The sequence below is a fragment of the Podarcis vaucheri genome (genome assembly GCF_965113315.1).
Source record: "Podarcis vaucheri genome assembly, chromosome: 3".
Lineage (NCBI taxonomy): Eukaryota > Metazoa > Chordata > Lepidosauria > Squamata > Lacertidae > Podarcis > Podarcis vaucheri.
Window position 1 is genome coordinate 119,889,256 of NC_138761.1, and position 27,382 is coordinate 119,916,637.

The following is a 27,382-nucleotide window of genomic DNA, read 5'->3' on the forward strand; positions in this document are numbered from 1 at the left end:
GGGGCACCCCAGGAAGATAGAGCCAGAGGGGACTCAGAGGAGAGCAGTTGGAAATCGGGACCAGCGTCACCGCCAGAGAGCAGGGAAGAGGAAGGGAGCCAGGGGGCAAGCGCTGGCAGCTCACCACAGGAGGGAGGGCATGAGTCAGGAGTGGCCACACCTCCATCGGGGAGCGAAGAAACGGTTAAGAGGAAAGTGGAAGGTTGGGCGCGCGCGCCAAGTTCAAATGCAGAGGAAGGCGGCGCAGTAAGCAGCCCGGAAAGGGAGCCAGGTCCTAAAGCCCGGCGCAAGGAGGCAGGAGGGTCCGGGTCAGCGTCAGAAGAATCCCGGAAGGAAGAAGCCCCGGGGGGTAGAGGGACCCAGAGGAGGACAGTCAGGCGGAAAAGGTGGAGCAGGGCTAGGATATTAAGTTGGTGCGCACGGGGCGGAGACTCAGACGGAGCTTCGTCGATCTAGCTACTAGACGTAGAGTTGCGCGCAGCAGCGTGAGAATGGAAACTGTAATTCAATAAAGACTTTTACTTAATGATCGCTGGCTAGCGTGATCCTCTGTGAGCTAGGATCTTCAAGCAGCTCTGACAATATGTTTTAGAGAAATATTACATTTATGGCAGCAGATTTGAATAGAAACATCATGGAAGTAAGAATGGGAACCTTAAGGGAATATTGTATTGAAATTGAATTGGTTAAATGTTTGAGAGCTAATAAAAAAAATATGAAAAAAGGAGTCTCAACAACATCTGGAGGACCAGAGGTTAACCACTTCTGCTGTAGGTTGTTAAGTACCTCCCTCAGTTTACGAAGTCTAATAGGCTGACAAAACTTGACAGCATCTTAAAAAGCAGAGACATCACCTTGCCAACAAATGTCCATATAGTTAAAGCTATGGTTTTCCCAGTAGTGATGTATGGAAGTGAGAGCGGGACCATAAAGAAGGCTGATCGCTGAAGAATTGATGCTTTTGAATTCTGGTGCTGGAGGAGACTCTTGAGAGTCCCATGGACTGCAAGAAGATCCAACCTATCCATTCTGAAGGAAATCAGCCCTGAGTGCTCACGGGAAGGACAGATCCTGAAGCTGAGGCTCCAAGACTTTGGCCACCTCATGAGAAGAGAAGACTCCCTAGAAAAGACTCTGATGCTGGGAAAGATGGACGGGACAAGGAGAAGGGGACGACAGAGGACGAGATGGTGGGACTGTGTCCTCGAAGCTACCAGCATGAGTTTGACCAAACTGCGGGAGGCAGTGGAAGACAGGAGTGCCTGGCGCGCTCTGGTCCATGGGGTCACAAAGAGTCGGACACGACTAAACGACTAAACAACAACAATAGGTTGAACTGGAGGCAGCCTATCAAAATGATGAAAAAACCCAGCACTCTTGCCATGCAAACTGGAGTATTCAGGACTGGTTTTCTGGCAATTCATGGATAATTACTAGAAAGGTTAGGATATTAGACCAAGTAAAACAATGTCATCACTGTCTCTCTTAAGACCACTCTTATGATTTGCCTCAAGTGCAGTGTTAGAAACTCACGATACACAAGCTAGGTGCCAAATGGCTCTTTAAACCAAGGTTACAGTCACCAGAACAGAATATCTAGTTTATTTATTTAGTTTATTTATTAATTTATTGTATACTGCCCTTTAACCGGAGGTCTCCGGGTGTTGCCGTTTTGGGGCAAGGCGACTCTAAAGTCTTATTTTTTCAAATGATGGACTGGCTGTGATTGATATCAGTTAAACATCTGCGCCAGAGTCCCACCGGCACCTTGGCAGGGAAACTGAAGCTTCGATGAGGGAAACGGAAAGCTCCCGTGAGAAAGCAGAGCGTTTCCTGTTGCGGTTTGCTGGATGCTGCCCACGTTTCTTTTCTTTTCCCCCCTAAATCCTCTTTAACTTGTTCAGTTTTGTACACACTGCTTCCATCTGAAACACAGCTGGATACAGCTATAGGTTACCATCAAAGTGTTAAGTTCTCCTAATTGGCAGCTTACGCTGTCATAGAAATTATTGAATTTATTGAACGAAAACTGAAATGTGTGTGAGAAAATCTAAGCAAGCGAAAGCGGTGTTTGCAAGAGAACCACAGGAGAAGGGCTGAACAAACATGTAAAGGTAAAGGGACCCCTGACCGTTAGGTCCAGTCGTGGCGAACTCTGGGGTTGCGGCGCTCATCTCGCTTTACTGGCCGAGGGAGCTGGCGTACAGCTTCCGGGTCATGTGGCCAGCATGACTAAGCCACTTCTGGCGAACCAGGGCAGCGCATGGAAACGCCGTTTACCTTCCCGCCGGAGCGGTACCTATTTATCTACTTGCACTGGTGTGCTTTCGAACTGCTAGGATGGAAGAAGCAGGGATCGAGCGACGGGAGCTCACCCCATCACAGGGTTTTGAACTGCCGGCCTACTGATCAGCAAGTCCTAGGCTCTGTGGTTTAACCCACAGCGCCACCCACGTCCCAAACGATCATGTACGCGTGAGTTATTCCTACAACCGTCAAGGACAAGCGAAGGAAGGAAAGATAAGATAGTTGCTATGCCATGTGATTAAATCAATATAAGCTAGTAGAAGAAAGCACTGTCACCTATGGACAGTATATAAGTATATAAATGCTTCCGCTTCTTCATATTTGGTCTGCCATCCCTCAACTACTTGCTGGCTGAGGTTGTGTCGCACTGGCCTTGCAAGAAACAGAAACGTCCTCTTTGAGACTGGATTTTATTGGCCATCCAGGCTGAACCCACAGGGTATTGGGTTACTGAAGCCCAATATTTCCTCAATTCCACCACAGATTTTCACAAAACCAGAGCCAGGTAATGCATCTAAATGCGGAAGCCGGACTTGTTCATTAAAGTGAGAGGGCCATTTGCTTCCCTCCATACCACACCTCGCTAGAAAAGAGAGAAAGCTGTAAAACACCCATGCTGCTACAAGATTTAATCTCTGCAACCAAAACAAAAAACTATACACTTGCACTATATAAAACCCTACTCAACAGTAGAGACATCACCTTGCCAACAAAGGTCCGTATAGTAAAAGCTATGGTTTTCCCAGTAGTGATGTATGGAAGTGAGAACTGGACCATTAAGAAGGCTGATCGCCGAAGAATTGATGCTTTTGAATTATGGTGCTGGAGGAGACTCTTGAGAGTCCCATGGACTGCAAGAAGATCAAACCTCTCCATTCTGAAGGAAATCAGCCCTGAGTGCTCACTGGAAGGACAGATCCTGAAGCTGAGGCTCCAATACTTTGGCCACCTCATGAGAAGAGAAGACTCCCTGGAAAAGACCCTGATGTTGGGAAAGATGGAGGGCACAAGGAGAAGGGGACAACAGAGAACGAGATGGTTGGACAGTGTTCTTGAAGCTACAAACATGAGTCTGACCAAACTGCGGGAGGCAGTGGAAGACAGGAGTGCCTGGCATGCTCTGGTCCATAGGGTCACGAAGAGTCGGACACGACTAAACAACTAAACAACAACACCACTCAACAGGAAGAAATATGATTTAGAATATGACAGACAAAAATGGAGTGAAGTGTTAGGGGTACAGGTAACAAATGATATATGGGAGTCAAGTATAAAAACAGAAATAGCCTCTATGGATGTAAGACTAAGACTTATTCAACAGAAAATAATATTCAGAGTCCACTGGACTCCAGCAAAACTATACCAGAAGAAAATAACAAGTGCAGACAACTGCTGGAGATGTGGGAGTAAAAATGCAAACTTAGTAAATATGATGATTAACTGCCCGATGAGAAGATCATTTTGGTGCGAAGTGAGGATATTTATAGCAAGAGTAATAAAAAGAAATTGTTATTTAGGGGGGTTGAATTGAATTCTGAATTATATTCCGGAAACGTGGGAGATTTCAAGGGGTCAAAAAAAAAATGGATGTACGGTGTTTATATTAGAAGTAAAAAAACTTGTTTTGATGAATTGGAAGATCCACAAAAAGATTCCATTGAGCACATGGATTGATAATATGGACAGATTAGCTACATACAAACAATCTGCATGTCGACGCAAAATAAGAATGGATAAATATGAAGAAATCTGGAAGGAATATTTAAGTGATAAGGCGGATAGTGGTGGGAAGTAGGGGGAGGAGAGAAAGGTGGGAAAATATTGTTAAAAAAGGTGTAGTCATAGGTATATCAGTGTATTCAAATCTGAATTGTCAAATTGTGTTATTATTGTTATTATGGTTTTTGTTGTATGTGTCTTTTGCGGTTGTTGTTTGTATCGAAAAAATGATTAAATAAATTAAAAAAGAGAGACAGCTGTAAAACGAAAGCAGAAATTATTAGGAGTCTGCCGAAACAAAAGGAGTCTGTGCTAGAAGTTTGCATTTCCCATTTCTTGCCAGGCAGCATAGTTTGACAAATCTCGTATGAAATTTCAAGTGGAAGCCCCGTATTTGCGGCAGATTTTTCGACTCCGAAATTCCATAGCAACTCTGCTTTGAGTTGAGTTTGCCTGAGAGTATAGGCTTCCCTCATCTATTTTCCCCCTTTTGAGCTAAGAACATAATAGCTATGCTTTCAGTGCTATGTTTGCTATGTTTCAACGCTATGTCGCATTTTCTCGGATACTACCTTTTGAGCCAGTGTATCATCTGTCTTCATGCTTTTCTTCATTTTAGACAAAGCCTTCTTGAGTTCTTGCGTTGTGAATGAACTCGGGTCGATATCTATGTGCCCCAGCCTTGCAGAAAACAAAAACATGCGTCACACAGATGAACAACTGATCCGCAGTGAGGAAGAAACAAATATTTGATGGGCAACCCAAATCCTGGCCTTGTTTATTACTTTATTTAGCACAGGACAGACAGCCCATGTTTGATCTTGCGTTCATTTACTACTGGGTTAATAATAATAATAATAATAATAATAATAATAATAATAATAGCTGGAATTTGGCAATCCAAGTGCATAAATTGATAACACACTAAAACGTTTCTAAGTTCTAATTGTATCTCCCTAAAGCTCTTGTCTGGGAACAAATAAAATAGGTTAGTCACCTCCCCAAGGCAAAAGCCAGATGTTCACAGTCATGGAAGTCTTAATATTAAACTCTGACATAAACAAGCTCATTTTCAAATGTAACAGATAAACAATTGGGGGGGGGGGAGACATATAAACCTACAAAAAGAAATACAGTGGTGCCTCGCAAGACGAACGCCTCGCAAAACGAAAAACTCGCAAGACGAAAGAGTTTTCCGTTTTTGAGTCGTTCCGCAAGACGAATTTCCCTATGGGCTTGCTTCGCAAGAAGAAAGCCCATAGGGAAATCTCCGGGGACCTCTTTTAAAATGCTGGCGGTCAGGAGCAAAGACTTTCGCCCACCGCCGGCCTTCAGAAGAGGTCCTGGACCTCTTCTGAAGGCCAGCGGGGGGCAAAAGTCTTTGCTCCCCCCCGCCTGCCTTCCCGGGACAGCGGAGACTTCTCCGCTGTCCCGGGCGATCTTAAAATGCTGGCGGGCGGCTTCGCTGCTGCCCACCAGCATTTTAAAATCGCCCTGGGACAGCGGAGGCTTTTAAAATGCTGGCGGTCGGCAGCAAAGCCCTCCTGTCCCCGGAGCTTGCGGGGCGGGAGGTGGGGAGAAGGGCTTTTCTTCCCACCGCCAGCCTTCAGAACAGCCTTCTGAAGGCTGGGGGTGGGAAGAAAAGCCCTTGGTCGTCCCCCCCCCCAGCCTTCAGAAGAGGTCGGGGGACAGACTGTCCCCGGACCTGGTCTGAAGGCAGTTTCCATAGGAACGCATTGATTGATTTTCAATGCATTCCTATGGGAAACCGTGCTTCGCAAGACGAAAAACTCGCAAGAAGAAAAAACTTGCGGAACGAATTAATTTCGTCTTGCGAGGCACCACTGTATAAAACTGAAGAGGGTTTTTTTAAAAAAAAAAATTGAGTGTATCCAGAACACCCACCCACCTCACCCACACATGAAAACAAAGATCACCACAGCCAATCACAAGCAAACAATCACACCCTAGGACAACCCCAACCTCTCTCACCACCAAAGGAACACAAATGAACAGCACGAGCAACGCTGACACCAAACTCTACATACATTAAACACAATAGAAACACCGCCACCCGACCCCACCCCTATCCATCTTCCCTCTCTCCACCCCTCCTTTCTTTTTCTTTTTTCTTTTCTTCTCCTCCTAATGCCTCAACAAATGAAACGGATTTGTAAAAATGTTACATGGGGGGGGGGGAATACGAGGCACTACACTTCTGCAAAACAAGAAAATCCTGAATAAAATAGATATTTTTTTAAAAAAAAATTGAGTGTATGCTTTGCATGTATAAGGAAGCAAACATTCCAGTCCATCTTAGAGAACAATATAATAATAATAATAATAATAATAATAATAATAATAATAATAATAATAATAATAATAATTTGTTATTTATACCCCGCCCATCTGGCTGGGCTTCCCCAGCCACTCTGGGCGGCTTCCAAAAGAATATTAAAATACTATAATACATCAAACATTAAAAGCTTCCCAAAACAGGGCTGCCTTCAGATGTCTTCTAAAAGCTTGGTAGTTGTTGTTGTCTTTGACATCTGGTGGGAGGGTCACTATTTTGTAAATTTTGTTCCAGTGAACACACTCTTCAGAAAGGGGGGGGGGGCTTCTAAAACAAATAATCAAAGTAAGGGAGTGTCCAAGGAAATTTGCATCAAGCAGACCACGCAGATCTGCCGGTCAAGTCTGCTGTTCCTCCTGCAGTTCCCTCTGCAACCTTTCATTTTGACTCTTTTAAGATAATATTTCCATTTCCTGTCCATTATGTTGAAGGCACACTCTTCCTGGGACAGCTCAGTCGGCAGAGCGTGAGACCCTTGATCTCAGGGTCATGCGTTCCGAGCCCCACATGGAGTCAAAAGATTCCTGCATTTTACAGGGTTGGACTTAGATGACCCTCGTGGGTTATTCCAATGCTACAATTCTGTGATTTATATTTTACTTTCTTCTGGACAGTGCAACCTCGGGTGACAGACGCTTCAGGTTACAGATTCCGCTAACCCAGAAATAGTACCTCGGGTTAAGAACTTTGCTTCAGGATGAGAACAGAAAACGGGCGGCGGCAGCAGGAGGCCCCATTAGCTAAAGTGCTGCTTCAGGTTAAGAACAGTTTCAGGTTAAGAACGGACCTCCGGAACAAATTAAGTTCTTAACCCGAGGTACCAGTGTAATACCGGGACGCAGGTGGCGCTGTGGGTTAAACCACACAGCCTAGTGCTTGCTGATCAGAAGGTTGGCGGTTCGAATCCCCGCGATGGGGTGAGCTCCCGTTGCTCGGTCCCTGCTCCTGCCAACCTAGCAGTTCGAAAGCACGTCAAAGTGCAAGTAGATAAACAGGTACCGCTCCGGCGGGAAGGTAAACGGCGTTTCCGTGCACTGCTCTAGTTCGCCAGAAGTGGCTTAGTCATGCTGGCCACATGACCCGGAAGCTGTACGCCGGCTCCCTCGACCAATAAAGCGGGATGAGCGCCGGAACCCCAGAGTCAGTCACGACTGGACCTAATGGTCAGGGGTCCCTTTAGCTTTACCACTGTAATGTTTCATTCTGGGTTGTTTTATTGGAAGTTTTCATGTAGGTTGAGAATTTCCACACCCCCCCTTAAAAATATAAATCGGTATAGAAATGAAATGAAAAATTATGATTTTTTTAAAAAAGGAAGAAAGATCCATAAGTACAAGGGGTAGGCTGCTATCCCTATCCCGGATGCTTCTAAGCCTTGCCCCCATGTCTAATCATGCAGCAGGCAATCTGAACGCCTCCCAACACAGAATTCCAAATGGCACACATCCCCTGCTCAGACACGCATACCCTACACAGGGATGGTGGAGAGGTGGGATGGGCAATTGGTGGCTGCCGCGAGCAGGAGATTGCCAGCGGCTTTTTTGCGGGTGATTGGTGGGTGTGGCAAGGTCCGATGGCTACTGGCAATTGGGCGGGTGATTGGCGCTTGCTTTCGGCGAACCTGCAGACAATTGGTGGCTTCGTCGATGTCCATGCGATAGTCTGTGGTGGTCCTGTAGGTGAGCGATTTTTGGTAAAGGTAAAGGGACCCCTGACCATTAAGTCCAGTTGTGACCAACTCTGGGCTGCAGCGCTCATCTCGCTTTACTGGTCGAGGCAGCCGGCGTACAGCTTCCGGGTCATGTGGCCAGCATGACTAAGCCGCTTCTGGAGAACCAGAACAGCACATGGAAACGCCGTTTACCTTCCCGCCAGAGTGGTACCTATTTATCTACTTGCACTATGACGTGCTTTTGAACTGCTAGGTTGGCAGGAGCTGGGACCGAGCAACGGGAGCTCACCCCGCCGCGGGGATTTAAACTGCCGACCTTCTGATCAGCAAGTCATAGGCTCTGTGGTTTAACCCACAGCACCACCCACGTCCCAATTTTCGGTAACCCTCCGCAAAAAATCACAACGAGTCCAGGCAATCATCCCCAGAAAAACGCTCTGCAATTGTGGGCAATCCCTCCAAAAAAACAGCTCAGCAACTCTGGGCAATCTCCCCCAAAAACTGCTCAACAACTCTGGGCAATTTCCCCCCATTTTTTCAATTTTGAGTCCGAAAAAAGAGGGGGCATGTTATATACGGAAAAATAAGGTAGTTCAGTGGCAGAGAAGCCATTCTGCAAGCAGCAGGAGCCAGACCCAATCCCCAGCGACTGGGAATAGGCTCCCACTCTGTGACCCCGGAGAGATGCTACAACAAGGAGGACTGATATTTCTGAACTATGCATGTGTCCTGATACATTGCTAATTTCAGAACTGTAAAGGCAATTTCCCTCGAGAAACAGCTTCTCAAATAAAGGATAGCGCTTCCCCCTATTCGGGTCCCAACCCAAAGACATATCAATCTAGAAGTCGTATGCACAAATTCTCAAATGCATCCCAAAATAAGCACATCTTCAAAGCAGAAGGGAGGAGGGCAGGAGAGAAGCCTGTTTGTCATCCTAGATTATCACAAGCGAACCCGACTTCCCTTGTGGTAATTATACGATTAAGACTAAGGCGACACACAAACACCACCATCTGGCTTGTTTGTAATATCAATGAGCCCAAGCTCTTCTGTAATAAATTTCCCTTTGTCAGATGTATAGATGCACATATCTCATATTTCCCTTGGAAGAAGGGAGAGATCACTTCAAAAGGCAAGGCCTGCTGACAGTCAACCGTTTCGGCTGAAACTTAGAAAGAGCAAGATTTAAAAGAGTGAGTTTTCAAGAGGAAAGGGCTGAGCGCTGATGAATTGCTAATTCTATCTTCAGATTTCCCCCTGCAGTTCTTGAAATCTCTCTCTTCTGCCAGTTGTTTTTATGAAGTTGACAATGTTGTCTCTTCTCTACTGATCAGTCCCACGATATTTGCCAAGCCTGATTGCCACCACAGCTCCCACCGGCTCATGAGGACTGGCTACCCAACAAAGGACAGGCGTTCTCAACATCCTGTAGCAAAATCCACAGTATTGACTTACTTTCCTAGTTTATGTCCTAATGCCTCTGTTTGTAAAGTTTCTTAACAAATTGTACAGTCATACCTCGGGTTACGGGACGCGGGTGGCGCTGTAGGTTAAACCACAGAGCCTAGGACTTGCCGATCAGAAGGTCGGCGGTTCGAATCCCCACGATGGGGTGAGCTCCCGTTGCTCAGTCCTTGCTCCTGCCAACCTAGCAGTTCGAAAGCACGTCAAAGTGCATGTAGATAAATAGGTACCGCTCCGGCGGGAAGGTAAACAGCGTTTCCGTGCGCTGCTCTGGTTCGCCAGAAGTGGCTTAGTCATGCTGGCCACATGACCTGGAAGCTGTACGCTGGCTCCCTCGGCCAATAAAGCGAGATGAGTGCCGCAACCCCAGAGTCAGCCACGACTGGACCTAATGGTCAGGGGTCCCTTTACCTCAGGTTACAAACGCTTCAGGTTGCGTTTTTTCAGGTTGCGGACCGCCGAAACCCGGAATTACCACAACGGGTTACTTCCGGGTTTCGGCGGTCGCGCGTGCGCAGAAGCACTAAATTGTGCAATGCGCATGCACAGATGTGCCGAGTCGCGCGGGTACACAGTCGCACCGCTGCGGGTTGCGGATGCTGCAGGGTGCGAACGTGCATCCAGCACGGATCCTGTTCACAACTCAAGCATCCACTGTACTAGATCTCCTATCTATGGGTCTGGCTTGCGAGGAGCTGATTCGATTTCCCGCAATTCAAAAACTGCATTTGAGACAACATCAAACTCCTAGCGAACCTCCCGCTCCTATCACATGGGGTAGCATCTGAGTGCTGTCCCTCCACCGATAGAAGGTATTCCCCAGCAGAATGGAGAGGGGGGCCATTTTCGGTGGTTCCCCCTCCACTCTCATCAAAGGTTGCTTCCGAGGGCGGAGGGATACTCTGCGGTGAACTGGAGGGGAGAGCTTAGGAGCAGAGGAAGAGTTGCCTAAAATTGGCCCCTTATCCATTTTGATATATTGCCATAATAAACTTGAAACGAGCCTTGAAGCCCATCCTTTGAGACACACCTAAAACATCTGCTAAGCAGATGAAGTTGAGCGTGAGACACCCCGTGTGGCTGCCAGAACATGTGAAAGTCTGTGAGCCTGTCTCTCTGGCCGGATAGCTGAAGGGAGCAGAGAGGATTAAGTTGGTTTGCGAACTTAATCCATTCTGGAAGTCCGTTCTTAAACCAAAGCGTTCTTAATCAACTTGATCCTCTTCCCCTCTATCCTTTTCCCTTTCTCCTTCTGTGATGGAACTTCTATTTGGGGACTTCCTTGGCTTTTTCCCCTGGCCCACGTAGGACCAGTCTGGATAGTTGACCTTGGTGAAGATTTGATGTTTTCATCCCCAAAAAGTTTTTGATTTGAGTTTCTACTGAAATGAGGCTGCATTTTAATGTTGTATTTTAATCTTGTTTTTAAGTTGTATTTTAATCAATTGTTTTATACCTGGTGTTAGCCGCCCTGAGCCCGGTCTTGGCTGGGGAGGGCGGGGTATAAATAAAATGTATTATTATTATTATTAAACCAAGGTGTGCTTTCCCATAGCAGCGGGGGACTCAATTTACAAATGGAACACACTCAGCGGGAAGCGAAACATGTTCTGCTTCCAAGGCAAAGTTCACCATCCAAAACACCTACTTTCGGGTTTGCAGCGTTCTTAATCCAAGTTGTTCATAAACTAAGCTGTTCTTAAACCAAGGTACCACAGTACATAGTTTTCTCATTTTATACATAGACCAGTAGCATTGTGCGACTTGTAATGGGAATAATACTGTATTTTTCGTTCTATAGGACGCACATTTCCCCCTCCAAAAATTAAGGGGAAATGTGTGTGCGTCCTATAGAGCGAATGCAGGCTGCGCCGCTAAGCCCAAAGCCAGAACAGGAAGATGGAGCACTGCGGAGCGCTCCGTCTCGCTGCTCTAGCTTGGGGACGGTGCCTTCACCCCGCTGTCCTGCAGAAGCTAGCAAGGCTGTTCCCAAGCCAGAACAGCGAGACGGAGGGCTCCGTCTCGCTGCTCTAGCTTGGGGACGGCTGCGCGCAAACCTCTGCAGGGCAGCGGGGCGCTGCGCTCCAAAGGCTTCAGGGATCTTTGAGGCTGGCGGTGGGGGGAAGCGCTGCCAGCCCCACAAGTTCTGGTGAATGTACCTTGTTTTAGAGGGGGAGAACAAGAAAAAAAAAATTCCCTGTTCTCCCCCTATGGTCCGGTGCGTCCAATGGAGCGAAAAATACGGTAAATACTTTAGAGAAAAACTGGATGGGTGAGGTGGTTACATGATCTCCTGCAATGATTTTGCAAAGTTTTTTGCAGATAAAGTTGCTCAGATTCGGGAGGAGGTAGACGCCACCGTCTGGTACGCAGGTTAAGACCCTATCTGCCTGTGGACTGCCTCGCCAGAGTGGTGCATGCTCTAGTTATCTCCCGCTTGGACTACTGCAACACGCTCTACGTGGGGCCTCCTTTGAAGGTGACCCGGAAACTACAACTAATCCAGTACACGGCAGCCAGACTGGTGATTGGGAGCGGCCGCCAAGACCACATAACACCAGTCCTGAGAGACCTACATTGGCTCCCAGTACATTTCCAAGCACAATTCAACGTGTTGGTGCTGACCTTTAAAGCCCTAAACGGCCTCGGTCCAGTATATCTGAAGGAGCGTCTCCACCCCCATCGTTCCACCCGAACACTGAGGTCCAGCACCGAGGGCCTTCTGGCGGTTCCTTCATTGCGAGAAGCCAAGTTACAGGGAACCAGGCAGAGGGCCTTCTCGGTAGTGGCATCTGTCCTGTGGAACGCCCTCCCACCAGATGTCAAACAGAACAACAACTACTAGACTTCTAGAAGACATCTGAAGGCAGCCCTGTTTAGGGAAGCTTTTAATGTTTGATGTAATACAGTATTTTAATATTTTTTTGGAAGCCGCCCATAGTGGCTGGGGAAGCCCAGCCAAATGGGTGGGGTATAAATAATAAATTATTATTATTATTATTACTCCTGTCACGGGATTTCACCAAGAGAGGGTGTAATGGGAATTGGGGTTGCTTGTGCGTAAACTGCAAACTGCTCCAAGCTAGTAGTATAGCTGAACCTTTCCCTAGTTTGACAGCCCTTACAACGCGACTGACTCAGTCACTGGCAGAATCCGTCAGTGGGCGTCTCCTAAACTTCCTCCCACATAGAAATTCTTTGACGCCAAGTCTCCGCCTAGATTCTCTGCGCGGAAGCCTTCTGCGCAGCGTGGGCGTGCCAAGCGGAGGTCCTGTGCTCTCTCCGCTGATTTCACTGGAAGAGTCTCGGAGCCTCCCCTCCGCAGTACTCTCAGCTTCCCCTTTCTCCCTGGTGTCCTCTGGATTTCCTTCCCCAGCGGAAGCTCTCTCTCTCTCCTTGCTAGTTCCCTCCCCTGCATCATTGGGGAGCCTTACCTCTCCTCTTGCCTCTGATGGCAGTTCCCTGACAGAGGGCTAGACTGCTGCTGCTGTTGTGAAGACGCAGGAAGACTTAGATGGGAGAGAAAGGAACCCAGAGTTCATAGAATCATAGAATTGGAAGAGACCACAAAGGCCATCGAGTCCAACCCCCTGCCAAGCAGGAAACACCATCAGAGCACTCCTGACATAGAATCATAGATTCTATGGGGCTCACACACCAACAATCCTGTCCACTGACAGAATGGAAGAATGGAGCAGCTCTGGGAAGCATCAGGGAACTGCGAAAAACGAGGCTGGATGCCCCACAAACCACAATGTGTCACAGATTGCCCACCTGACTCTATGGAAATCCCAAACCGTCCTCAAAGGACGGCAGGGAAAACAGAAGTTCATTTGCTTTCTGCTTAGAAAAAGAAGAGTTGCCTGAAGCTACCTTACCCTTTACTTTTTTGAGGGTCTTTCATGTCACTTTTCTTATTTTCGTTATCTGGAAGCTTGGCTAATTTTTCTCCTGTCTGAAGATTTAATTGCATGTGTAAGCCAGCAGGAACAGCCTGACCTGCAAATAATAATAATATAGAGATATAAATTAGCACACATTTCTTCTTCTCAGTGTTTCATTTCAAGACCAACGTTTTCTATCAAAATTATACAGCAAAAGGCAGCGAATTAGAAATTATGAAACATGACTGAAGTCAAAGTCAGTGAAACATGGGGTCACATCTACTTAATTCAGGAGGGTTCTGAAAGCTTATCTGTGTGAGGGAAACAAGCAGAAGGTTACTGATGTTTGGGTTATTCCTTCAAAGAAGCTGAGTACAGCTGGTTTAAACTGCTTCTCTTATCTCTTTCTGTCCAGGTCATGTTGACTGTAATAGTGAGGCCAGAAGGAAGCCAGGGTTTCACTTTCTTTCTATCTCTTTTCGTTCTGGTGTGATGCTCCGTACATAGTGTTAAGATCTAAACTTATTATAAGTTTGTAAGGTAAAGGGACCCCTGACCATTAGGTCCAGTCGTGGCCGACTCTGGGGTTGCAGCACTCATCTCGCTTTATTGACTGAGGGAGCCGGCGTACAGCTTCCGGGTCATGTGGCCAGCATGACTAAGCCGCTTCTGGGGAACCAGAGCAGCGCACGGAAACGCCGTTTACCTTCCTGCCGGAGCGGAACCTATTTATCTACTTGTACTTTGACGTGCTTTCGAACTGCTAGTTTGGCAGGAGCAGGGACCGAGCAACGGGAGCTCACCCCGTCGCAGGGATTCAAACCGCCAACCTTTTGATCGGCAAGTCCTAGGCTCTGTGGTTTAACCCACAGCGCCACCCGCATCCCATTATAAGTTTGTACGTTTAAGTTAAGTCTGCTGCAACTGGATTTCTTAAGCACAATGTCAATCCTGAATGTATTGGATTTGTGACCATTATGCTCACTTGTCTTCAGCAGTAAAGCTCTGTGGATGAAATGCCTCTGGTCTATTTATTTTTTTTTGGAAACTCCGCAATGTGTTTAAATTGTTACTCTGCTGACTATACATTGGAATCTACTCTGGATCAATATTGAGTAGAATTTCAATGACAACCTCTCCTTTGAGCCTTTTTTATTTTTTATTTTTTTTGAGGGGTGGGAGGACTTCTTAAATGGTCAAACCAGTTTCATTGCTAAGCAACTAGACCAGGCGTCCCCAGACTAAGGCCTGCAGGCCGGATAAGTCCTGAGGGACTCATTTATCCGGCCCACGGCGGCCCCCGCTGCCTGCCGCCACCGCCCGCTTTTACTGGCGCGGCGCAGCTGCCCACTTCTGGGTCTGAGGAGCACCGGAAATAGCTTGTGCGCATGCATTGTTTCCGGTGCACATCCGGGTCGTAAGAGGCCCGTGCACATGCACACAAGCTCTTTCCGGTGCACCTCCGACCCAGAAGTGCGCCGGAAATAGCGTGTGCACACGCATATGGGCGCGCACTCCCCTGCCCTCCACACGATCGGCGCTGGAGACACCGGCTTGAGGCGCGGTAAGTTTGCTGACCCCTGAACTAGACCCAGCCAGGCCCGATAAGTATCTGCTTTGTTATGTAAGCTTGGGACTGCGTGCTGCCATAGGAACTAATTAGCTGGAGAACCTTCTGGAAAGTGAGGCAAGGGAGGCATGTGTTTGTATGTGGGTCTGAAAAGAGACATCCTCTCTGTGCAGAATCCAAAGTGATGTTTTTGGTAGACCCGTTAGAAACCTAACGGGGGAGAGTTAATGCTGCAAGCCTTCCATCTTATGTCTGGCCTATGTATGCATGTAAATAAACGTTACTTCACAGAAGGCAATGTCTGCCTCCAGTGACATGTAAGGTAAAGGTAAAGGATTCCCTGGACGGTTAAGTCCAGTCAAAGGCAACTCTGGAGTTGCAGCACTCATCTCGCTTCAGGCCGAGGGAGCCAACGTTTGACCACAGACAGCTTTCTGGGTCATGTGGCCAGCAGGACTAAACCGCTTTTGGTGCAACGGTGCAACACTGTGAAGGAAACCAGAGCGCATGGAAAGGCTGTTTACCTTCCCGCCACAGGGGTACCTATTTATCTACTTGCACTGGCGTACTAGGTTAGCAGGAGCAGGGACAGAGGATCAGGAAACCACCCTGTCACAGGATTTGAACCACCGACCTTCCAATCGGCAAGCCCAAGAGGCTCGGTGGTTTATACCACAACGCCACCCACATCCCTCCAGTGACCTGTACTCCAAATTAATCTAACCCAAGAAATCCACCGATTCCCTGAAGGCTCTCCCTGCTCAGAGACAGGAGAGCAAACAACAATACTTTAGTTAACAGTGCCCTTCTGAACATTCACTAAATTATTTCATATTTAGTTTAACCATTTCCCTCTGTCACTGGGCTGTTTAAGTAGATATATGTGAGTAAATTTATATGCAATTATGCTGTTGATTTTGGGGAGGAAAGATATTCTCTATGAATAACGAGAATCCAAAATAGGCTATTCCTGACAGAATTGGGATTAAACTGAAAAATTATTGGCATTTTTTGGTACAGGGTGTAGTAGAATGCAGCTGCTACCCGTTTCATTGCAGTTTCTCTTGAGTAGCAAAAATTACATAAAAAAATAAAAATCTTTGCCAACTTTAAATTACCCGGCCGGACAGTTTGCCATTGATTCGTCGGGTAGAATACTTCCAAGTCTTCGGAATCAAAATCGTTTTCCTCCACCACTCCCTCTTGACTGTCCTCTTCCTTCGAATCACCAACTTTTTCTGTGAGAGCAAATTCCTTCGGAAATAAATAAATAAATGAATAAATAAATTATTATTTATACCCCGCCCATCTTAGGACTGTATACAGCCAGCTAGAATGAATGCCTTTTAAGCACTCAGTTAAATAGCTGATTAAATATTTGCATTGAAAACACAGGATTTTCTCCTGTGCTAGACAAACAGACAGAGACAGAGAGTTAAAACCCCAAAGGAATACAAACGGGTAAACCCACCTTGCCAGCACAAATGAATTCTGATTAGTTAACTTTCCCTGTACTTTCTCAAGATTCAGTTATGAAAGATACTCACTGCAACTCTGTCGTTTAAGCACGAAGGGAAACTCGTTACAAATAGCAGCAAAGCCAGCAAACTGAGCTTAAGGACACTGGATCGTGGAACGCCGATGGTACGAGACATTGCAACCTGAAATTAAGACAGTAGATGAATTAAGATTCCTCACCATTTCGAGTATTGTTAGCCCAGAAATGGAAACAAGAAGAAATTCCGACGAAAAAAGAATGGCAGACGAAATTAATGGACTATGCAGAATTGGACAAAATGACAGGAAGGATTTGAAACCTGCGGGACCAGAGATTTACAGAAGACTGGAAGAAGTATATGAATTATTTGAAGAGCAACTGTAATCAACAAATTACGCTAGTAGGACTACAACAAGTTTTGTAAGGAGAAATATACGAAGTGTTACAAAGTAGAAAAAGATAGAGATATTGGTTGTGAGTTTAAAATGTAATAGGGAAGATAAGAAATGCATACTGAGAGATTAGATTGGAAAACTTTCAGACAGGATTGATGGAAGTCAAAAATTTGAATAAGATGTAAAAGTATGTTTAATTACTGTTGAAAATGATATCTTAAAAAAACTAATAAAAAATTATATATAAAAAATGATTCCTCACCATTTCACCTTGTGACCTTCACAGCATTGTACAATTTTACAAGCCAGCAATGCTCCGAAGAATGTAAGAGTGCCACTAAGCATTCTTGACACATAACTGAATCACACGGAAATTAAAGCTACAAATGTGCATTGAACGAAATGGTTTAGTTTACGATATAGGTGTACATTCTGTAACGCATAGGGCACAACCTATGTCGACCCATGAGTAGTTGAAGGCATTTTGTTTCTTCTTGTATGTCTGGGCAGATATATAATAATACGTGGGAGAGTTTAAGAGGCTTTCCCCCCCCCCGGAATGCGTTTTCTCTCTGGATGATAAAAGCATACATGGTCTCCCCACCCACGCACCGACTTTGATGGTATAATGATTGTGCTCTATCACTAGCTGCTATTCACCGCTCTCCCATGCTTTCAGCGTGCATGGAGACAGCAGCAGGGAAGCTACAAATTACAGCCCACCAGAATGATTTCAGCTATTATCACTGGTAGGGCAGGTCTGCGGGACCAGACCGCGGAAGCAAACAACAGCGTGTCAAAACCCAAACAGGTCAACCTGCCTAGAAAGGAAACTTGCACTGAAATTTACCAGGAGGTGTGGTTCCAATCATATTTGTGACTCTGAACAGACAGGTTTCAGGTGCCCCTTCTTTTAAAGGGGCTGTCACCTGGTTTTAACCTTTAAATCCCTATACAGCCTAGCTCCCTCGTACCTACGGGACTGCCTCTCCTGGTGTGTCCCACAGAGGACCTTACGGTCTTCAGACAAAAACATCTTGGAGGTCCCGGGCCACAGGGAGTGGTACCTCGGGTTACACACGCTTCAGGTTACATACACTTCAGGTTACAGACTCCACTAACCCAGAAACAGTGCTTCAGGTTAAGAACTTTGCTTCAGGTTGAGAACAGAAATCGTGCTCCGGCGGTGTGACGGCAGCAGGAGGCCCCATTAGCTAAAGTGGTGCTTCAGGTTAAGAACAGTTTCAGGTTAAGAATGGACCTCCGGAACGAATTAAGTACTTAACCCGAGGTACCACTGTACCTGGAATTGTAAGCACTGTACACTTCTAGCATTTGCAGATCCAGGAACTATGTGCCCTGCTGTCCCGTGGTTGGAATATTTGAGGGCTAGGTTGTAACACCACTGCCCCCCTACTCCTGTGCCTCTGCTACCGTAGCTGGAAGATGACAGAGGCATCACCAGCAGCCAGGTAAAAGGGAGAGGATAACAGAGCTTCTTTATGGCCTCGCTTGCACAACTGTCCTATAAGGTAGGCTGGTTGTGACCCAAGCGATCCAGTGGTGCTGCCCCACACCGCCTATTAACCCCTATGACCCCCAAGTGGGGTGAATTCTGGGAGGCCATGCTTTTCTTTTGAACCAATGCACCCTGCTCTTCTCAGCCAAATCCGTCTTGACTGATCAGGAACAACAGGACTAGCATCCAGCTACCTTCCTCACCTAGGAGTTCTGCACAGGCTACTCTTTCCCCTATGAAATCCCCCACTTTTACCTATGCAGGGCAGGCACATGGGATATTACCAGAATCCTAGTTTGGAATAAGCACACAACAGATCCCAAGAGCCAAATTATGTGAAGATTTATTAAGAATTTTAAAAAGAAAGAGATGAAGGCAGTAGATGAAGCAGAAACCACATTTTTCTTTCAAAGTAAAGTGGTATAGGGAAGGGACGCGGGTGGCACTGTGGGTTAAACCGCTGAGCCGTGGACTTGCTGATCGGAAGGTCGGAGGTTCGAATCCCCGTGACGGGGTGAGCTCCCATTGCTCGGTCCCTGCTCCTGCCAACCTAGCAGTTCGAAAGCACGTAAAGTGCAAGTAGATAAATAGGTACCACTCTGGCAGGAAGCTGAACGGCATTTCCGTGCGCTGTTCTGGTTTCGCCAGAAGCGGCTTAGTCATGCTGGCCACATGACCTGGAAAAACTGTCTGCGGACAAATGTCGGCTCCCTCGGCCAGTAAAGCGAGATGAGCGCCACAACCACAGAGTCGTCCACAACTGGACCTAACGGTCCTTTACCTTTATCTTTTTAAAGTAGTATAGAAATGAAATAAATAATAATAACAACAATCTTCATCACCACCTTCAAATAAAACACACACACACATATATATATATATACCTCTCTCCTCTGTGACTCTATATTCAGGGGTTCCTCATTAGAGCAGCACTGTAGAAAGGTTTCATTGAGGCTAGGAAAAAGTTTGAAAACCACCATTTCAGGAGACACAGAAAATCATAATCCCCTCCACCAATACTGCACTAGACAAGATTACAGTGATGCCCCGCAAGACGAATGCCTCGCAAGATGGAAAACCCACTAGACGAAAGGGTTTTCTGTTTTGGAGGTGCTTCGCAAAACGAATTTCCTATGGGCTTGCTTTGCAAGACGAAAATGTTCCTGCGGGGTTTTTTTCCTCCCCCCCCTTTCCCCAAGCTGCTAAGCCGCTTATCAGCTGACCCTAAGTCACTAAGCCGCTTATCAGCTGATCCGCTAAGCCGCTTATCAGCTGATCCGCTAAGGCGCTTAACAGCTGATCCGCTAAGCCGCTTATCAGCTGATCCGCTAAGCCCGCTAAGCCGCTAATAGCGCTAATCCGCTAATGAGCTTGCTTCGCAAGACGAAAAAAACGCAAGACGAAGAGACTCGCGGAACGGATTCTTTTCGTCTTGCGAGGCACCACTGTAATGCCCAAACTCACAAATGAACTAGACCAGGGGTCTGCAACCTTTAAGACAAAAAGAGCCACTTGGACCTGTTTCCGAAGAAAAAAAAACCTGGGAGGAGCAAAACTCGTCATTATAAAAATAACTTTTTTGTCAATTTCTTTATTATTTCTCTGTTTGACCCCTCAGAATTACTCCTCCTCATAGAAATAAACGTTAAATTAACAAGTTACCTTTTTGTGTGTGTGTGTTCTTCACTCCCCTTCAAAACAGTGACCAGCGTACATGCCCCATACAATGTAGCGGGTGGGCGGGAAGGTGACGTCGGGATGGTGCGTGACTAACGCACGCACCGCCCCCATGCGACGTCACAGCCAGTCCAGCGCCCGCCACAGTGGGGAGTGTCGGGGCGCACAATGCGCCTCCTCCCCTCGCTAGTATCCGCCCCGGAGCCGCGGCAAAGGTGTAAAAGAGCCACATGCGGCTCCAGAGCCCTGGTTGTCGACCCCTGAACTAGACCAAACATAACAGTACCTACAAGAACTTTGTCCCATTTCTACAGCATCTACAACTTCAACACACTTTCCCAAATTATATTGTAAGCCCAAAATTCATCTTGATGAACGATAAGTTCCATTTTTCATTTACCATGCCTCTGTGGAGACTGCAGCCTAAAACAATGTAAGTTGTTTGAGGCAGTGGCGTAGCGTGGGGGGTACAGGGGGTGGCCAGCCGCACCGGGCACAACATCTGGGGGTTAGGGTTAGGGGGCGCAAATCCACAGGTTAGGGGGCGCAAATTACTTGCCTTGCCCCGGGTGCTGAAAACCCATGCTACGCCACTGGTTTGAGGTAGCATTTTAAATGTAAATCAATAAACTTACTAACAAAAACTAATAGCTTTTCAGGTGTATAGAAAACGCAAGTTAAATATAACTTCACAGAGTCTTCCTTAATTCATGCTGCTGTTAATGTTTTAAAAGAGATTATTTACTAAATGATTCTGGAAAGGGTCCCAGTTTTCAACTAACTACAAGACACAGAGCCTCCTGTACGCAAAGGGGTGAGGAAAGAGAAATCGGTCCCCCAACGCATTTTTTTATGCTCCCTTACAAAAACCATAACACTTCTGGGAATGCTAAGTAGCCTACTAACAACCGAGGGAGAAATATAAAGGGCTATAAACAAGGGAATGAGAGCCAAACGAACGGGAGAAACGCACTGGAAGGGATATTAACCAAATGATTTTTAAGTAAGTGTCACGGCAGTAAGGAAAGTGGGTGGCGTGATAGCATCAGGCTGGCATGACACTATAATTGTGGCATCGTAAACATATTCTGTTCAAAACGAAGTGGGTGTTTTGCCTATGCAAATACAGTGGTGCCCCGCAAGACGAATGCCTCGCAAGACGGAAAACTCGCTAGACGAAAGAGTTTTCTGTTTTGGAGGTGCTTCGCAAAACGAATTTCCTATGGGCTTGCTTCGCAAGACGACAATGTCTTGCGAGTTCCTGCTGGTTTTTTTTCCTCCCCCCCCCCTTTTTCTAAGCCACTAAGCCGCTTATCAGCTGATCCGATAAGCTGATAAGCCACTAAAAGCGCTAATAGCGCTAATCCGTCAATGGGCTTGCTTCGCAAGTCGAAAAAACCACTAGACGAAGAGAATCACAGAGCGGATTCTTTTCGTCTTGCGAGGCACCACTGTACTGCCCAAGTTGGGTTTTCAGAGCTGTGTCAAAAGGCACCTCTGTCTGCTCCTGGTGCAGATCTTCCCAAGTAAATGTCAGAAGACCCACGTCACGTGGCAAACGCCCACAATGCCACTACTTCCCAACCCAGCACTGCCCCTTCCAGATCTGGGGCAATGGTGGCACAGGAAGTAGCTCCAGTTTGGACTTCTCCTTCATGGCCTGGGGTTTGTGGTGTTACCTTTGTGGCATGGTGGGCAAAGCTTTCTTGCAGCAGACTTGAGAGGGGACTTAAGAGCAGTATTAGAAATTCAGATATATAAGCGAGGCGCCAAATGGCTCCTTAATCTAAGGTTACGGTGGCCAAAATGGAAGGTCTAGTTGCCATTTTGGTGCAAGACAGCTCTAAAGTCTTATTTTTCAAATGATGGACTGACTGTGATGGATTTTCAGTTAAACATCTGGCTAGTCCAGATGACAATCTATCTCAAGAGCTATGAGAACTTAAATAAGAAAAGTCATCTAGGGGCCATCCAAATACAGTGGTACCTCGGGTTACATACGCTTCAGGTTACATACGCTTCAGGTTACAGACTCCGCTAACCTAGAAATAGTGCTTCAGGTTAAGAACTTTGCTTCAGGATAAGAACAGAAATCGGGCTCCGGCAGCGCGGCGGCAGCAGGAGGCGCCATTAGCTAAAGTGGTGCTTCAGGTTAAGAACAGTTTCAGGTTAAGAACGGACCTCCGGAACGAATTAAGTACTTAACCTGAGGTACCACTGTATATACAGTGGATGCTCGGGTTGCGAACGTGATCTGTGCGGGAGGCACATTCGCAACCCACAGCGTCACATATGCGCGCACGCCAGTTGTGATTCAACGCTTCTGCGCATGCGCAAAGTGCAATTTAGTGCTTCTGCGCATGCGCGAGCACCGAAACCCGGAAGTAACCTGTTCCGGTACTTCTGGGTTCGGTGTGGTGTGCAACCTGAAAACGCGCAAACCCGAAGCATCTGTAACCCGAGGTATGACTGTACTGGCCTACTCTTCCCTCTTCTTCTTAATGGTGACACGGACCATTCATAACGTATGGACATTCTTCACAACTGTGAGCACAACCGTAAAGCAAAGACAAGCGACAACAATTAGCTATAACATCGTCGGCTGCTTTTGCTCACGCTGCACAGAAATGGCATTTTGGTTCCTGAAATTCATTCTGATTGTGAGGATAAAATATAACTGATAGAATTCTACAGGATGGAGTATTAGTGTTTGAAAACGCTCCAGATCAAAGGATCCCCAGGTGGTGGAGAACGTCAGGCACCATCCTGACACCCGGGCATCTTCACTTGGTCACAAATGGCCAGTAAGGTAAAGGTAAAGGGACCCCTGACCATTAAGTCCAGTCACGGACGACCCTGGGGTTGCGGCGCTCATCTCGCTTTATTGGCCAAGGGAGCGTACAGCTTCCGGGTCATGTGGCCAACATGACTAAGCCGCTTCTGGCGAACCAAGGCAGCGCATGGAAACGCCGTTTACCTTCCCACTGGAGCAGTACCTATTTATTTACTTGAACTTTGACGTGATTTCGAACTGCTAGGTTGGCAGGAGCAGGGACCGAGCAATGGGAGCTCACCCCATTGCGGGGATTCAAACCGCCGACCCACAGCGCCACCCGCGTCCCACAAGTGGCCAGTAGCCGGGTACAAAACATGGCTGGCTAATTCAAACACTGCTCAAAGAGGGCTTGAATCACTCCACCCCTCAAGATGACCTGAGAAGGAGATGCGTAAGGGCAGATAATTTTTTTCAGTCCACATTCCTTTCCGGGTAATCTTCTGAAGGCCACATGCTTGTGGGTAACAAGCCAAACACATAAGTTTGACTTTGTAGAGTAGGTTAGATTCTAGGGACAGAGTCACACACTGCTCTGTATCCATCCAAACAAGTATTATCAGAATTCAAGGACACATTCCAGACAGGCCAAAACAGGATGCAAAGCAGTGCCGGTGACCTGGAGAGTTTTGAGGACCCGATGGAGAGAGGAGGACTACCTACCTTCACAAGGAGGTTCCATGGCCCCAGGACTAGGAGACCCACACAAGAGCACCCACTAATTTCTAGATCAGCCTTCCCCCAACCTGCTGTCCTCTAGATGTCATTGGACTGCAACTCCCATCATCCTTGACCCCCAGCCATTCGGGCTGGAGTTGATGAAAGTTCTAGTCTAAAACATCTGGAGAGCTGGGGATAACTTTTACTAAAAAACCGGAGGCATTTCTATTAAGTCTTTTAGATAAAGAGATCCCCAAAAAATCTAAGAGAGGTATTCTTGTACGCAACCACAGCAGCTCGTATACTTGTGGCCAAGGGATGGAAAGATCACGAGGCTCCAAAAATAACAGATGGACAAATCAAATTACAGGAATTGGTGGAGACGGCTGAACTGACTAGTAAACTCAGAGGAAACTCAAAGCAAAAATTTGCGGGAAAATGGGATAGTTATAGAAGATATGTTCAAAAATACAATAATAGTTTTGACTCCGTGCTAGCATTCGAGTGATAAAGGAACTAAAAGGAAGTGGACAACTCTTAAGGATTTATTATGTTTTCAGAATGTACTGGAAAATTTATATAGAAAGGTTTATTGTTTTGTGTACATCCGATTGTAAGATAAAATATATGCAAAGGGACTTGACAGGAAGTCAAAGTTGAAGAAAGGATTTTGGAAGATAAAAGGGGGAAAATATTCACTTTCATTATTATCATTTTGTGTGTGGGTGTCTGCACATATGTGTGTTTTTGTATGGAATGTTTGGGAGGAAATAAGACGTTAAATAACAAATAACAAACTAAATATTGATGTATGTAATTTCTATTTCTTAATTATATTGAGTGCTAATATGGCTGTATTGTTTTTTGTAACATAAAATCATTCAATAAAAATTATTTTAAAAAATAAAACACATCTGGAGAGCTACCCAAGCAAAACTTTTCCACTTGCCTCCATTAACGGTCTCCAACTTGAGGCAACTAATATGCAGTAAGCTCATTTATTCTGCTAGGCCTTGTGAATCCTGTACAGTGCTAAATCTAAATGTTGATATTTATGCTGCTACCATTTTGGCATTCTGCATTTTGCATCTATAATGCCATATTAAACAATCTATAGCCTATTAAACTGTGTATGTAGGGTTATTCTTTTCACTTCTTACTATGTTATGTATTTTTGTGCTTTTATACTATAAACCACCCCTTGATCCTCGGATGAAGGGCGGTATAGGAATTTAATTAATAATAATAATTGTGTGGTTTCTTGAAATTCTGTTGCAAGTTACTCTATATATCTGTATCATTAAAAAGCAATGTGCTTCAAAAATTAGTGACATGCCAAAACTGTATCACACGTTCACAAGAATGCTACTGCAGGGGCAGAATAAGAAAAATCAATTACGGAGGCAAGTTTTAATGACTATAGTAATGTGTACACACACACACAAAGCACAGGCTGCCTGTTAATTTTAGATGCAGGAAGCATGAAATAAAGGGCCGAAAACACACTGTGAGTCTACAAGTTAAGAAAAATACAAGCAACCACAAGCAAGGTACATAAAAATTAGCGAAAGCACACCTCTCGTTAAGAACAGTTTCAGGTTAAGAATGGACCTCCGGAAAGAATTAAGTTCATAACTAGAGGTACCACTGCACTTAAAGTTCATGTCACTATTTCACACCAAAAAGGTTGGTTTTTTGGTAATTAACCTAAGCGTGGATGTTATTTTTTATTGATCTGCAAGTTGCTCGCTGAATTTTTCTGGCTAAAGGGTGTGGTATAAATGTATAAATGCTACTAAAAAATAAATTAATTCCAGACTAATTGAATAGTATCCTCTCAGTGTGTGGTAGAAATGTATAAATGCTACTAAAATATAAATTCCAGACTAATTGAATAGTATCCTCTCAGTGTGTGGTATAAATGTATAAATGCTACTAAAAAAATTAATAAATTCCAGACTAATTGAATAGTATCTTCTCAGTCCACGCGCCATTTTGTGCTTTTAAAAGTACTAGACCGCCATTTGACCAGTCAAACACCCAACCAGTCATGTCACGGGCCTGCTGCAAGCACCATGCAGAAAATAAAGAGAATGGGCTCCTTTTAAAAAAGACAAGCATGCTAGGCAAAACCCTTATTTATCCACCACCTACTCCCCCCCCCCGCTTCCTTCCCAATAGAGATGCTACAGAGAGGTAAAAGGCACAAGGATGCTTCTACACCAGCCACCCAATCCTCTCCTTATTACCATCAAATCCCCACGAGAATCTGGAGCGTTGGAAGGAAGGGACCCAACGGTCATCTAGCCCAACCCCCTGCAATACAGGAAACCTTTGGCCAGTAGACCTGAAATAACATCTCCACCCCCATCGTTCAGCCTGGACACTGAGGTCCAGTTCCGAGGGCCTTCTGGCGGTTCCCTCCCTGCGAGAAGTGAGGTTACAGGGAGAGGGTCTTCTCGGTGGTGGCGCCCGCCCTGTGGAACGCCCTCCCATCAGATGTCGAGGAAATAAACAACTATCTGACTTTTAGAAGGCAGCCCTGTTTAGGGAAGTTTTTAATGTTTGATGTTTTATTGTAATTTTATTATTTTGTTGAAAGCCGCCCTGAGTGGCTGGAGAAACCTAGCCAGATGGGTGAGGTATATATTATCATTATTTATTATTATTATTATTATTATTATTATTATTATTATTATTATTATATAACAACTATCTGACTTTTATGAGACATCTGAAGGCAGCCCTGCTTAGGGAAGTTTTTAATGTTTAATAGGTTATTGTATTTTAGTGTTTTGTTGGAAGCCGCCCAGAGTGGCTGGGAGGACCCAGCCAGATGGGCGGCGTATAAATAATAAATTTTTATTATTATTGACGACTGATGTTTTAACGTATTTTTAATCTTTTGTTGGAAGCTGCCCAAAGTGGCTGGGGAAAACCAGCCAGATGGGCTTGGTATAAATAACGAATTATTAATTATTATTAGTATTATTATTTTGCCCAACAAGGGGCACGAACCCACGACATCCTGAGATCTCACGCTCTACCCACTGAGCTATCCCATCAGCTTTACATGCCTTGGTCTAACTTGTGCCTGATTTTAACAGGGCAACAAATATTGAAAACTTCGCCGTTATTATGTGGAAACAAGAGAAAACCTTAATTTTAGGAGAAGGGTCCTACGCTACTCTTCACCCCCATCCCGAAATGCTGGCTTTCTATGCAGGCAGAGGGACTCCCGAAAAGGTCCCTCCATTATTACCGGAGCGCCCTTAGCCCCTGCCCAGCCCCGCAGCAGACTGCGAGCTCCTACCTGCAGCGCAGTTTGGGAACAAGACCTCACTGAGGACTAGAATGCTGCGCAGTGCGTCCGGGGAGAGATGCTGCGATGCGCGAGCGCCCACCTGCCTGCTTGCGGGAGTTCCAAGATCAACCGCTCCCCCACCGTTCCGCGAGTACCAGGGAAAACTTAAGGCAACACGCTCCGCCAATCAGGAGCGGCCGCGTCACCCACCTTCCCCCTCGCCTTCGTCGCTAAAGGGGGCGGGAGGGAGAGTGGCTGGCTCCGCCCATTGAGCGGAAGCAACGCCCCCTCGGCGGGGGAGGGGGAAACCTGACACAGATATAAGAAAGAATAGAGAGGACCGTGCCGTGTTTCCTCAAACTGTTGCGAGACTACAGCTCAATCATCCTTATTTTGTTTCGTTTTTTTGAATTTATAGACCACCCTATACTCAGAGGTCTCAGGGTGGTTCACAGAAAAGATTACAAAATGTTAAATTAGGGAATTTATTTTATTTATTAAATTAAATTTAGGGAAGCTCT

The 27,382-nt window shown here is 46.0% G+C and overlaps 1 protein-coding gene across 2 annotated transcripts in view; it reads right to left on the bottom strand.

The window, feature by feature from the left end:
* The window catches only part of SIL1 (SIL1 nucleotide exchange factor), a 62,970-nt gene extending 35,930 nt beyond the window's left edge, over positions 1-27,040 (bottom strand). The window contains exons 1-6 of one of the 2 annotated variants that reach the window (XM_082216430.1): positions 26,871-27,039; positions 19,272-19,341; positions 16,523-16,636; positions 16,094-16,229; positions 13,400-13,520; positions 4,599-4,707 (exon numbers count right to left, since the gene is read on the bottom strand). In XM_082216430.1, coding sequence (XP_082072556.1) covers positions 4,599-4,707; positions 13,400-13,520; positions 16,094-16,229; positions 16,523-16,630 — 474 coding nt within the window. In that variant the 5' untranslated portion in view covers positions 16,631-16,636; positions 19,272-19,341; positions 26,871-27,039. Of the gene's footprint in view, positions 1-4,598; positions 4,708-13,399; positions 13,521-16,093; positions 16,230-16,522; positions 16,637-19,271; positions 19,342-26,870 lie in introns of both variants that reach the window. The other variant, XM_082216431.1, reaches the window with a different exon arrangement.
* Between the last annotated feature and the right edge of the window lie 342 nt (positions 27,041-27,382).